Source organism: Diorhabda sublineata, chromosome 6 (genome assembly GCF_026230105.1).
Source record: "Diorhabda sublineata isolate icDioSubl1.1 chromosome 6, icDioSubl1.1, whole genome shotgun sequence".
Classification (NCBI taxonomy): Eukaryota; Metazoa; Arthropoda; class Insecta; order Coleoptera; family Chrysomelidae; genus Diorhabda; species Diorhabda sublineata.
Window position 1 is genome coordinate 29,878,709 of NC_079479.1, and position 14,820 is coordinate 29,893,528.

The 14,820-nt window shown below is 31.7% G+C and overlaps 1 protein-coding gene across 1 annotated transcript in view; it reads right to left on the bottom strand.

The window, feature by feature from the left end:
* Positions 1 to 308: 308 nt before the first annotated feature.
* The window catches only part of LOC130445382 (uncharacterized), a 206,677-nt gene continuing 192,165 nt past the window's right edge, over positions 309 to 14,820 (bottom strand). The window contains exons 6-7 of the mRNA XM_056780973.1: positions 5,325 to 5,557; positions 309 to 743 (exon numbers count right to left, since the gene is read on the bottom strand). Of these exons, the coding sequence (XP_056636951.1) occupies positions 641 to 743; positions 5,325 to 5,557 (336 nt within the window). The 3' untranslated portion in view covers positions 309 to 640. The remainder of the gene's footprint in view (positions 744 to 5,324; positions 5,558 to 14,820) is intronic.

Sequence of the window (14,820 nt, forward strand, 5' to 3'; positions counted from 1 at the left end):
AATTCAATAGAGAATATTGAAGAAATGCTAGATTAACCTGGAATATACATGACTTCTTCTCTATTCACAAAAGAGGAGAATTACTGAAACTACAATATAATCTGAACATTATCAACACTACAATAAAAAAATAAACTGTATGTATACATGAGAGAATGGAACATATATATTATGAAGAACGATGGGAACAGCAATTGACAACATCCATAACAAATCTCATAGTAGGAATGGAAATAAAGCTTCAGTAGGAAAATTAAATTCCAAATATAAAATCAAAGTTAATTATTATTATGTATGCAACCCGTATCGATCTTTTAAATACACGTAATCATATAATTATATATCATAAAATACATCAGTTTTGGTTTTAAAAATTATAATTTGATAATACAGTTGCGATTAAATTATATAAAAAACATTTATAATTCGATAATATATATATATAACACATACTTAGAAGAGAAAAATTATTAATATCATCTTGACAAATGTCAAATCACTGTTTATGATAATTTTGTCATGAGAAATGATAATTTTACATTAAAATTACCATCATAAACCTCAAAGCACCATCTGTTCGTCTATTTAACTTTAACACACTCTTCATGAACTCCAAATAAAAAGATTCTTCACCTACACCTTACATATTACCCAAAATTGTCCACTTGATGACAATCACACAAATGAAAAGCCAGGCTATGTGAAAGTTGGGATTGCTTTTGAACGACGACGATATGCTGTACCTGAAACAAACAATAATTTTGAAACAATAGGAAGTAACAGCGCTTTTTTTCAAATTAACACTTTGATTGCCACAAAATTTTTAGAGCGCTGCTAAAAAGTCAGTTTCATTTGAACACATTACATTAGTAATAACACTGGGTATAGCTACTTTGTACACAGATACCCCGATTCCGAAAAAATCCGAGGGTTGCGACTTTAGTCTAAAGATATGGCAACAATGATGTGAATATGTCAAATTTGACATTGCCATCATAGAGTTTGACATGTTTAATGGTGAAAGTACTCAGAACGTGTTGTCATACGAGTGCTATTTGAGTTGATATAGATACTTGAAACATTTAAATGATGATTTTTTATGACTTTCGACGTGGATTGAACTAACAGCAATGTGCTGATTTAACTCGCTTCCTGTTTAACTGGTTTTCCGAATCCAATCGTGGTCGCACTTCACTACAGGATAAATTTGGTAAAGGTCGTCCATAATCAGTTGTTGTGCAAGAAAACATCGATGTCAACTGATATCGTCATGTTACATACTGTGAGATTGAGACATTTGGTTGTTAAGATTTCTCGCGATGGATACTGCATAATTTGACAATCGCTCAAGAAAGCTGGTGTCGATCGAGGCGAAGAAATGCGATGCTCCGAAAAAAGTGCATAAGATCGTGACAGGCGAAGAATCATACATTCTTCTTCTTCCTACTCCATTTTAGGCTGATTGCCTGTTCACTTTTTGCAGCATGCCTATTGCCTCTATTGATGGTAAGATTATCACTCCATCTTTTTCGTGACCTTCCTATACTTCTTCTCCCCAGTAGTGAGTTGTCGAATCATACGTCTATGCATATAAATATGAAACTAAGCAACAACCTACTGTGCGGGTATTCCAAGACGAGCCATATCACAAAAGTTGTTCACGCATGAAAACATACAACACAAAACATAAAATTTCTTTCAGGATGCTTTTCTTCATGAACTGCATTATTTTAGATATAACACATTATATATTTTGGCGTTTACAGAATTTCCAGAAGGATAGATGTATGCTGAAGAACGACCACGAGAAGATATCTCCAATCATACCAACACTTTCGATTTGAAATTTTTGTGTCTTCTGAAATACACTTTTGAATTTACTTCCTCGTCTTTCTGATAATAACAAGTTTATAGTGGGCGAAAATTCGTTGTTCTTAGGAGTCCTAAGTTTTAATTTTTGTTCCATTTGGTGCTTCTCAAATTATTTGACTACCAATTTTCTAGATTTTTTAACTACAGGCTATAGCGGGCGAAAACTCGTTGTTCTTAGGAGTCCTAAGTTCTAATTTTTGTTCCATTTGGTGCTTCTCAGAATATTTGGCTGCCAATTTTCTTGATTCTTGACTACATTCTGCACCTTCAGAATGTTGCTTACATATTTTTTATTGATATTGCGTTGTCTGCTCAATTTTCGCAAACTCACTCCCAGTTTTCCGTTAGCCGCTTAAACCAAAGCTTCTCTCTTCTTTGTTGGCATTTTTCGCTTCTCTCCCTGATCCTGACTTTTTTCAAATAGGAAAACCTATCTCAACATGACAGATATCGTAAACTGTCTGGTTATTCCCATTCCTACAAAGTGATTCACCGTAAACGAGTTTTTCAGATCTTGATTATACTCCTAAAACTTCCTTTTACATCTTTCCTTTTAGATTTTCCATATTTGAAACTAAATTTCTAACAGAGACGTAATGTTTATATTGGGCCATTTAAAAATTGCATAATTATGAAAAATGATTTATAACATTCTCAGTCAACGCCTTTAAATTGCCAAACTGTCTAAATATTTACGGATTTTATGTCTATATTCTATCTATCTATCAGTTTAGAACCTGAATAATACAAAGTAATTGAGCTATATAAGTTTAGGTACATGGAGTATCAATTTGATAAGACCAAACGAGAAAATGGTCACACTATGTTGTCTCCACCCCTATATCATGAATATATAAAAAATGGTTATTTATAATTAATTCCAATTCTATATTTCGTCAATGATACTGATCGCTTCAAAGGCAAGTTCAATACAATACAATTTGTAACTTCTCAATTACTTAATGTCAGTGATACATTTGAAAAATTTGTTTTGCCTATCATAAGCGTGAAACTATTTCTGTTAACAGTTGCCTCAGACACTCTTTACCAATCTCCTAAATAGAGTTGGTAACACTTTCAATTAAAATGAGAACGTGTTACCAGACAATGGTGCGGCACAGCCGTCTCTGAATTATACCTGCAGCCAATTTAGGTCAATTTATCCATTTACACGGATGTAATAGTGTTTTGCGTTGATGATTTTAGGCAGACCCCAGCTAAAATGGCGGTAGCGTAGGGTAACATAGTGGTTTTCAGTTTATGCGTGTATATTTAATGAGAATCATATTAGCAACGTACATTACACCATTTAAATCCTAACATAATTTGATGCAGATACAAAATTGTATTTCACGATGTGGTTATGATTTAATTAATTTGACCTCACCGATTCAAAAAAACAGTCGACGGTTTTCCAATGAATACTTGATAAGATATTTAGATCAATCTCATCGCAAATATTGTACTATGATTCATAAGAGTTTCAATTGAAAAATGAAAAAAACAAAATAAATTGGGATGTTGCTGTCATGTTTATAGAATTAGAATATTTTGAACTTTATTATATGTTTTGACTTGAACTTGATTTTCCTAGTTGGGGGATCTTACTACATATCCATACCTGTACTCTATTTTATAAATTTCTTTGGATAACATTGTATATATTTGATGCAACTGTTGATATTTACTTTGATAGATTTGTCCCAAATTGAGATGTAAAAAAATAATAGTGTTTAACTTCTATTATCTCTGTTGAAGATCTCGGAAAACCTTAGAAAAGAATCCAGGCAATTTAGGACATACCGTGTAATTTTCTCGACTAAATTTCATATTTATTTATCAAAACACGAATAGAATAACCTTTTTTTTGTGAAAGCAGTACCAGTTTTTTCGCTTATATCATCATTGCTGGAAGCTCAACAAAGACAAAGTTTAATATTTGTTCTCGTTATAAAATTAGCGGATGTTCATTAAAAAACATGACTTTGATGGGAAGAACATCTTTTTTGAGCTATACAACAACGATTAACAAATAACATTCACAAAATTTAGTATTTCCAATTGTTAATGAGCTTATGAAAAAAGTCGTTACGAAAAATTGTAGATACAGTACATACACAGTAGATGTGTAGATACACAGTAGATACATATTCATGTATCTACTGTGTATTTTGTTTTATTTCCTGCCTCCTGTCAACTCTATTTAGTTAGTGCTCCATACATTCTTCATTCTCTTCCATTCTCATGATGTGGCCAAACCATTCTAGTTGATTCTCCTCGATTTTGAGTTGGTGTGAAGTTCAAATTTTCTTCTTCCTTATTTTTTCGAATCTATTTTTCATAAAAATCTCATTATTGCATTCTGTATTATGCTTTTTTGTTTCTAAGCGTTTTTCATTTTTGGCTAGGAACTATGTCTTAGTCTTCTTGTTTTTTTTTCCTGAATAACAGTTTTCGTTAAAGTCATGCCACGGTATTCAAAACTTTTTACCTGTTCAATATCTGGTTCGTCTAGCTTTTGAGTTGAAATTTCCTCTTTTTCTACCAGTATCACAATGTCATCTGGATATAGTATCCCCGAAATTTTAATGTCTTCCGATTTTCGGTGCCTGTCATTGTTCCTTTTGTCCATATACTCTTTTCATTCCTTCATTTAACAAAATGGCAAATAATAATGGGCTCAATATAGTTCTTTGCTTCACTCCTTTTGTTGTTTCAAACATATTTGATACCTTTTGTTTAAATCTTGTTTCAAAATGTATGAAACACAGTTGTACCTCTTCGTCATCTCTTTTTCAGTTATTTATCTATGTAACATGCTGACTGTACTTATTAAGCTGATATTCCTCTATAAGTTTTCTTATATCTCTTTTATGAAATATTGGTGTAATTATACACACTTGCCGTTTTTCTGGCACTTCTTCATGTCATATATTTCATTCATTATTATTTTTATTGCTACTGTTATTTCCATTTCTCCCGCTATTGCTGTGTCTTTATTTATTTGGTCTATTCCTGGTTTCTTCCCTAGTTTTAGTTCTTATATTGACTATTGTATTTTGTTGCACTTATTTCTTTGGTTGTTCGAGTTTCTGCACTTCTTTTTGTCGTCTACTCTCTTTGGTTTTACTATTTTTGTGTTCAAAGTGTGCAAGCCTATGTAGCTGTTTGGAGAGTTTCTCTTCTTCTTCTTCTTTAATAAGTGGACTGTGAATGATCATACATAACAAATTTCGAATTGATATTTACATTATTAAATAAATGAATGCTGTATTGCAATAATTTACACTTGGAATTTATCAATATAATTATTTGACTGATGGCTTTTTCACAAAATTATTGCTTGGTAATTGAAATATTTGATAAACAAATTGCAAAATCATTCTTCAGTTATAAAAAAGAAGCAAACGTATACGAACTGTCATGATTATCGTAAAAAATACAATTCTAACCATTTTTGATTCTTTAGAACTTGCGGTTCGCCATCTTTTCTGATGGCTATCTTGTAGGACGTAATCTTCTTTGCTTCAGGTATACCCGGTTGAGCCGATTCACACGATACCTCGACGTCGTTCCCGTGTGGCATTTTCTTATCCACTACTAAACGTAGAGATATTGTACGAGATATTAATCCATTTTGATCCGGCTCTGAACTGGAAATATGGCTTATGGCATGGGCTGGAGGCTGAAACAGAAAAAAACCTTGTAAATTCTGCGTTAAAGAAACTGAAGTCAAATTTTCAATGGAAAGTTAAAAATACAACGCTCTTAAAATTGAAATATTTGGTTCGTAATACTTCATATCTCTTGGCCTCTTATAAATAACTTATATTAATAAATGACAATTCGTTATTTTTTTTATTCTTAAAGAAAGTCACAAAAATTTCTTACATAAAACTATTTGTATTATTTGTATCAGTTTTTAGTTATCAAAATAGGAAAATGACTGATATAATGATTTATATGATATAAAAACCCAAAATATACCTACGTCAATTAAATTGTTTCAACAAAAATTTGAACTATCAATTTTCTAAAATATTGATCAACCATTTTCATGGTTACAAAAGCAACCTTTCACAGACTATTTACTTTTTTTGTTCAAATTATCGAAAAATCTATCGATATTTCATACTTCATTATCAGTCAATGTCCAAATTCATGCTCAATTGAATGAAATAAGAAATTCTTAGATTGATTTCTGAAAACAGAAAACATATTAAATTTCCACACTTTTCCTTTTTGCGAGAAAATAATGAATAGTTTCAATTTAGATTTGATAAATTTCTTAATAGAAAAACGAGACGTTGAAATTCCCGATAGAAAACACGAAATCACTTAAACCGGTTAAGATATCAGCTCCGCAATAAAATACTGACAGCTAAAATTGCTGCTGCCATGTCATATTTTAGTTCAAGATGTGGACGTCAGTATCTGTTTGTAGTTATAGCGACAAGGGCGGAGGGTCGAAGCATAAATCCACTTTTTTTCTATATACAAACCTATTATTGAACAAAAACGAAAATTGTCTCTATATTCGATTTTCAATATATAAAACGAGTGATCAATAATCCAAGACAGTCAAGAATTGTTGCTTTGGAAGATATTCTTCAAATAAAAATTATTGACATTATATATCTAAGTCAAAGAGTTTACCGGAATAAAGACAATCTAGAATGAAAGAACAAAATTTATGGGACCCAACTGTGAAAATATACGGCTACAGATCGAACCGTTCTGTCGAAAAAAAAATTATGTTCTAAAAAATTATTAATAAAAATTGTTATATAGAATGTTTCAGATCATTTAACTGGATAAATATTTGTAAAAACGTGAGCTCCATATAATATTTGACAGCTTTAAATTTATATATATAAAATTAATGTCACTTTTACAACAGCATGGGGTACTTTGTATGACATGCCACTATCTTTGCGCTTCGTAACAAATAGATCTGACAATGAATCTAATTCCCAGTCCGGGGACTGTCGATTACTGAAAATTATTTACTGAGTAGGACTTCCCTATACATTATTCCGTTCTTTCTCAATTTTCTTAATAACCTCGAAATGGCTCTCTTCGGTAAGATGGACGACAGTACTCGGTGGGTGATTGAAATATAAAACATGCCTCTAGGATAGGATAACTGGTAGATAGCACGAAACCAATAGGTCTGGGATCGATTTCTATTCCAGGTTTTCTAAATTAGTTCTCCGTTACCGAAAATCACTTACTATGTAGGTCCCCCCTTTCTTTTATTCTCGATTATCCTATTCATCCAGTTTAGGATGTGGTGTCACTTGTCACAATTTTTTACTAACTTAAGCACGGACAAAGTACTTTACAAGACTTCAAATTCCATATCAGTCATGTCATTCTTATGCCAAGAATAATTTTTGACTTTTTACTTTGATTATTGCTATTGCTATTGTTTTTTAGTTTTCTTGGGTCGTAATTAATTTTTCACTTTTTATTATAGTTTACTATAGAAGCGTGTCTTTCAGTATTTTCAAATTGTATTCTTTTTTTTGCATTTAAGTTCATTTTGCTATTTTAAGCCCGTCATTAATATGTACAGATGTGTTGATGGTTGCAACTCGATTTTGTAACTCTAGGACTACGCATTGCTGTAGTACGCCGACCAGCTGGCTGAAAATTGTGCAAAGATTGATTTGAATCTGATCACTCAAAGTAGAGCAAAATTTTAAGGAACATGCTTGACCCAAAGACTGTAGTCTAATCTTTAAATACGTGGTTTGATAAAAAAAGAATTCAGGAACAGTTGGCGTTGAAAATATTTTCATAGACTAATGATAAATGTGTGAAATGTGTCGCGAAAGCTTCTGGTAAGAATTATTTGATAAGTGAACCACAATTTTTTGCTTTAGCTCCGCTGGTAAATAACCAGATTCATCACTTCTAAAAGTAGGCCACGAGGAATGGACTTCTGGTGTAGGTGGAATTTTTATTATCTTACAAACAGGATCAGAAGACGGTTTTGTTGATGGAGGTTTGTTGCTATAAGAATCAAAACAGTTTGGTGCATCATTTTCATTGTTTTTTGAGAAAATTCACTTGGTCTACGTTGGACGATATGCAAATATCGTTTGAATTTGAATTGCGAGCGAGATAATGATCAGCTTTATGTAATCGCGGTATCCATCTTTATTTTTCATATAAAACACGATTTACCTATATTTATTTCATGGTTTATATCACATACTCTTATTAGACCTTCACTTAGTATATAGGCATGGATTTCAACAACTTTTTCTGGTGGATATGGAAGCAAATAATATGATCATCACTAAAGTGTAAACATTTGAAAAATACTTTTCTGTCAAGCCGTCCTTGTACATTTGAAATAAACAGTGTTATTTGTGATTTAGAAGAATGTATATATTGGTATGGAATGCTACTTATATCACTTGTTATTTGACTTACTGTGTTAGTCTTCGCCAAGAAATGTGGAATATTCAATATCACGTGAATTATTTAACTCAATTTTCATATGATACAGAATGTCACAATATCCTTTTTCAGTATCAGTATACATTACTTGATTCATTCGTAGAACCCACTGGAACAAATTTTTTATGACTTAAGGGCATTTCAAATGGTGTGTGGTTTTAAGAAATTTTTTTCACGTGATTGCTTTTCTCAGATATATATTTCACACAATTATTTGAAATATATTTTACAGTTAATTCCCAACAGCAACTGCTCAAATATGTTTCCCAATATTCCATAATAAGTATACAATATCACTGTCACTAGCCTTTCCTTTCTCAAATTCATCTCATTACTTTTCATGATAATCTAGGTACAATTTCCAATACTTTAACTCGTTGTTAACTATTTTTTCAGAAAATACAACTTCATCATTCACAATATATCCAATACGATACCTAACCATTTGTCCTGTTTTATTTTTCCATATCCCATTTTCAGTTTATTGCAGCCATTATCTAAAACGACGTTATCGGAAAGAGATTCTCCGGTTGCATCCGAATGTTTTTCCTATTCTCTCATTGATCTCCCAGTAAAATTCACACCATCAAAGGCTAAACTGGTGACAAGGATCCCCATAAAATATAAATAGTCAATTACGCCACCCCAAAATCGAGACGTTTCCGCTATCTACTTTCTTTTTGTTTTCTTCGCACCAGCTGTGAGTAAAAGCTCTTGAGTTGAAAAAGTAGTCATTATTTCAAAAGTTGTGCTTCATGTTTCAAAGAGATTCAACGTATTATTCCGTTGATAATTATGCAAATGATTATAGGAGCGTATACCAGTTGAAGCTATTAATGAATAAATGGTAATAAAAGTGAATACATAAATTAGTTTGTGAGCTATAGAATTCATCTAAGTTTGAATATAATAGATTCATTCCAACAAAGAGTCAAACTAGTCAGAAGTCGGAAAATAAATAACTATTACAATTAATGGGGTAAGTTACTTGAAAGGTAAACTATTCATTAACTATGATACATTGTTTGATCGTTTATAACTGTTCTGATTGCTTGTTGGAATAGACATCAAATGTCTCTACTCAGATCCAGTGGTTTCGATCGTTTGTCGAATCTGTCGCCTTTTGACTCAATACACACTTCAGTACTTGTCAACGACGACATACATTTTTAATTTTTTCAGTTAATGTAAGGAAAGGAATGGAACAGTACATAAAGAAACCAATTAAGTCATTAGTAATTATATACAAATACATAAATTAATAAATTACTTGCATAATAAATTAGTTTTGGATAGTTAATATACATCTTTTATTATAATTTTTCTCCATTCCTTGATTAATATTTATAAAGAAAAAATTATTGAAATTGAAAAATTTTGTAGGTAGTTCAAACATTTCAGTAAAGCCGCCATATTGCTTGACGTCATAGGTATAGAATAAATGATGCTAAGAAATTCGAATATTCAACAAAAATGATTTGAGAGTGTTGAGAAAGTTGAGAATGAGAATTTTATTTTGGATATTTTGATGTTATTTTTAAATTAAATATTCAATATCATATTCATTCTAGAATATATCGATATCTGTTCAGTTAACCAGTGCATAAAATGGAAAATATACAAGGGAGCGTAAAAATGAGTTTCTGCTTGCTCCATTACTTTAGGGAGTAAGAAAGTTTTATTTCACATCTGACGTTTTGAGGTTATGAATCAAGATTTGAAACAATTTTCCATCATTAACATTCAATTCAATATACTATGGTAACTCTGTATATGAGGGAGAAACCAAACAAAACAGGCATGATTTTTAAAAGAATATTTAGTATTAAATTCTTCAAAAAGCAACGGTATTTACTCCAAAATACTCTCTGTTGCAACTTATACATTTGTACCAGCAGTACTTCAGCTTTTTTACTGACTGATGTTTCCTAGTTTTTTCCTTGGTCTGTTCAATGTCATAGTGGCCAAGTCAAGCATAACTATTCCATTTTCAGCCAAAAGCTATTAGATGTGTACGACAGAGAGAGTCAAGTCTTCATGATATGTAGCAAAACAATCTTGGTTTGATGTTAAGTTTGATTCGACAACATTTTTCATGGGGTAAAGATAGTGTCTTCAATTGGGTTGGCTTTGATTACGGGTAATAATGATATCTTCATAACTTATCACTGATAATGACTTACACAGTAAATGTGAATAAGTTTCAAGCTCTTTTTCGAATTTTTCTGATTGTCGGTCACAACCCGAAAAACAAATGTCTTCCGTCAAATTTCTCTGAACAGATAACCAAGTTAACCTACTACTCAATTACAGTTGAGTTACTCGATGGACTGTAAGTATGTTGATTGAGGAGAGGGGCCACATACAAGATCTCGTATTCTTTTGAGAATTTTCATCGATATTTTCAGTTGAGGGGCGTCTACAACGAGATTTGTCCAGAAGTGTCTTGTCGCAATTTTTAAACTACTTTTAGCAGTATTCTTACCGAATAGAAAACAAATTTCATGGATGCATATTATTTACTTAAAGCTTAGATGAAAAAGAAAATAACAATAAAGTAGCACCAGTATCAAAATCATCACTGCAGAGAAAACACACAAACAAACACGATAATGCTATTCTGGTTATTATGGGGTTGCTTTGAGTATAATATATAACCTATATATACGTCACTTATTTATCTGACTGGCTGATCCTGATAGAACAAGATTTTTTTTCTAGCAATTGCACTTGAACTATAATGTTTTCATTATAAACAAAGTTTTATATTTCCTGTTATATTCTCATACTTCATGGTAAGTTATATTGTTTATTCGTTTAAAAAAACATGTTGCGGGTTCAACGCTTTTATTTTTGTAAGACAATTTTCTTTTCAGCAATTTATTGAAGTTGTGCAGCATACGTTGCAAAGATAAGTATAGCCAGAAACGTGACGTTGAACATAATGGAAATAAAGAAAGAACTCGGAAACCACATTGCCTTTCTCATATTCTAGTCTGGAATATTTTCATGGATAGTTTACATGGAAGTTGTTTATACTCCCACAAAAAGGGCATCATCCACATATACGCCAAGACTATATTATTGTTGTGACTTTGACCCCATTTATATGGCCAATAAACTTTTTTAAGATAATTCATCCCTTTTACTAATACAAAGTTGACAATGAAAAGTATTCTTGATATTTTTACATGATTATTTCCAGTCGACACAATGCAAAGGAACTAATCTCATAAGACTCTTTCAAATTTAAAGTGTTCATTTTAGCGACTCTATCAGCACAAATAGAGCAGGTAAAGGGACTATGAACAAAAGAAACAATTATTGTAGTATGGAGCTGAACGGATCTTGCTAGAGAAATTCTCAGTCTGGAAGGAAAAAGGTTGTAGTTTTTTGAAGTTCGAAAACTGGGAGACATTTTCAGAGATAATCTCAATCTGACCCCCGAATTAATTATATACTCCGAAGGAAGAAGGTACTAAGAAACGACGTGGACACAGCCTCTGTAAACTCTTGATTATGGATGCTCTAGACAAAATTATAGTCAAATATCCCACGACCCATAAACTACGACTTCAATGCCTCCGAGACCATGTATTGGAATCCAGCTTGAAATCCAGTAGGATTTGCGAGTCATCAGATTCATGTTAAAGGTGATCTTTCAAGATAACGGTATCCTCAAATTAATGTACAGCTATACACCTCATCATCAGTGTTCAATGAAGACGTTATCATTCTATTTTCATAAGACCAGAAAGTGCAGAAATGGTTTCATTTACCGATTTGAACATTCAGTCTCGGCTAAACAGAAGTTAAAGAACGAACTTCTTTTTAAGGAGATGTGTCACGCACTCGTCCACTGATACAGAGCGTGAAGTTGGTCCTGTTATATTATGATAATCGATGTCTGAGTTTGGCAAATGCATCTATTTTTCTCTATTTAAATTGTGTTTTATTTGTATTGTTTTTACAAGCTTTTCTCAAATGTTTTGACTATGTTTAAGTAGACAAAATCTAAAAAGGGTTTTTAATTTATTTGCGGCATTCCAGAAAACTTAAGAATCTGAATTATCTAGATAGCCGTTGATAAAAATAAGCAATAGTTTAGCTACAGAAGTAAGTAAGCAATGTGATGTCATAGTGAACACATTGGGATAGTGGAAAGTAAACCAAACGGTGTATTTAAATAAATTAGTGTGTTAAGTATTATTGAATAGTTTACTAATAAGTGTTAGTGAATATTTTCGTGTATTTCGTGTATTAACATAGATAAATTCGAATTACAAATAACAAGATGGATTGGGAAGGGTAGAATAGTTCCTGAGGACTTTGTATTACTCTACTTAGGGCCAGAAAAGTCAGGAAAGAACTTCCATACAGTGGACAATAGAATTCCAACTATTAGATTTAAACCAAAGCAGGAATATAAATTTGGAAATGACTATGCCTAACCTAACCACGAATTCAAATTGTAGTTTTATGGAAAAATAGAAAGAACTGAAAGTAAATGGAACGGAATAATGAGTAAAGCGTAAAAGAAGCTGTAACAGGCTAGAGAGTGAATGAAAAATATTTCAAAGCGGGTGATTTACCACAAAAGATGAATCCACGGAGCCCGAAAGGGCGGCTATCATCCACAATGGATGTAAGTCCCATGTATTGGATACACCGTGTGTATAAATACAACTAACTGTTTAAAAACTGTTTAAATAAATAATATGAATATTGTAGTATATCACAGATTATTAATTTAATTAGGTGTAAGTTGTTAATTAATCAGTTTCTTATGTTAACTTTTTTCCTCTTTATCCATAACAATATTAAGTTTTATACAAAGATATTAGGATTATTATCAGATATGATACACTCAACACAGACACGATAGTTCTAATGGAAAAATTAAAACTAGCATTTGGTTTGCTATGCTCAATCATCAGTTTCACGTTATATCTTTCACTATTCAAAGAACAATAGAAATGACATGGAAAGCATATTATTTTATCTTGATAACGAAATCATAATACCGCTTACCTTTTACGAGTAGGCTTTAATCCAGTGCTACTCATGAGCATCTCTCTATATGAAAGTTTCTCGGAATCAGGCCTATCTCTATGAAATAAAGCAAGTAGCTCTAGCGATTGGAAATTTCTATACAAATGCATTCAATGTCCAGATTTAATCACGTATAATCAAAAATGCAAATACAATAAGTTCGAGGAATTACTTGACTGTTACGACTTTGCATTCAACTGCCAATCAGAACTTTGAGAATAGAGAATAAAGCCGTCTTGTCAAGATATTTAACTGCGTTCGTGATAGAGTATAGAATTAGATTGAATTTAGGATATCAGAATAGAGATATTCGTCAATAGAACATGTTATATACGAGTTGTTATTAGAAATAAAATGGTTTAAATACAAGGTGAAAATTAATATAAAATTCAAATTATTCTACTACAAAAATTTATAATTTTTTGAGAATGGTTGTTATGTAGCCTTTTTAATGTGGGGATTGTGCCAAATCCTATTCGTTATTTTTGTAAAGAGCCAGAGATCTTATGGTGCTAAATCTAGTTGTAGCTGTGCAGTTTTCAATGAGTTATATCGTTATCAACTTTGATCGAAATTAGATGTTTTACATCGTTACACTTGATTTGGAAACGCCACTAATATTGTAAAGAGTGATAACGTCATTTTTATAATTTTTGAAAGCTATTTTAGATATCGCGTAACACATCTAACGTCGTTTCTTAGTAATTTTCAATCATAAACTATTGAGGCTACCTACCACTTTTCGATCTACAATCGTAACCACTCCTTAACTCCTTTTATTGAGTGTTGAATTTACTACATTAGTCAACAAAAATTATTTTAATGTAATCAGACTCTAAACGAACAAAATGATACCACTGAGTGCGGCCAAAAATCATCGGTAGAAAATCAATGTGAACTAAGTACTAAGGGTGAACAATTTCATTTGATCTTTGTTATATCTTATACAATATTAGAACTTTTCTGAGACTATGATCGAATTAACCCGATCATGATCTCAATTTCTAGAAAACCGGGATCACGTTCATATTTGTTCGGAAACTGATCAATTTAATCAGATCGCAGTTATATTATGTCTCTTTCTAAAATCTAGATACAACTAAATTCATGGAAAAATTAACACAAAACAGTATAGAGAATCAGTTCTTGTGGGTCATGTTTCAAAAATGAAATTTCTATCAAAAATTGAACATGAAGACGTTCGGAAACTGTGATCTGAATCTGGGTAAGGATCCGAAATCAGCTGATAGGTGATCTATCGTATTTACTGATTTCACTACATACATCGTATATAAAATGATTTCGCGTAATTTATAATTTATGGTTTTACTTACCATGTGTCGATACCTATCGACTTTATAATTTAATTTTGATATGAAATTCTCAATATAAAATGACAGTTGACTGTAATCTAACCTATTTTGT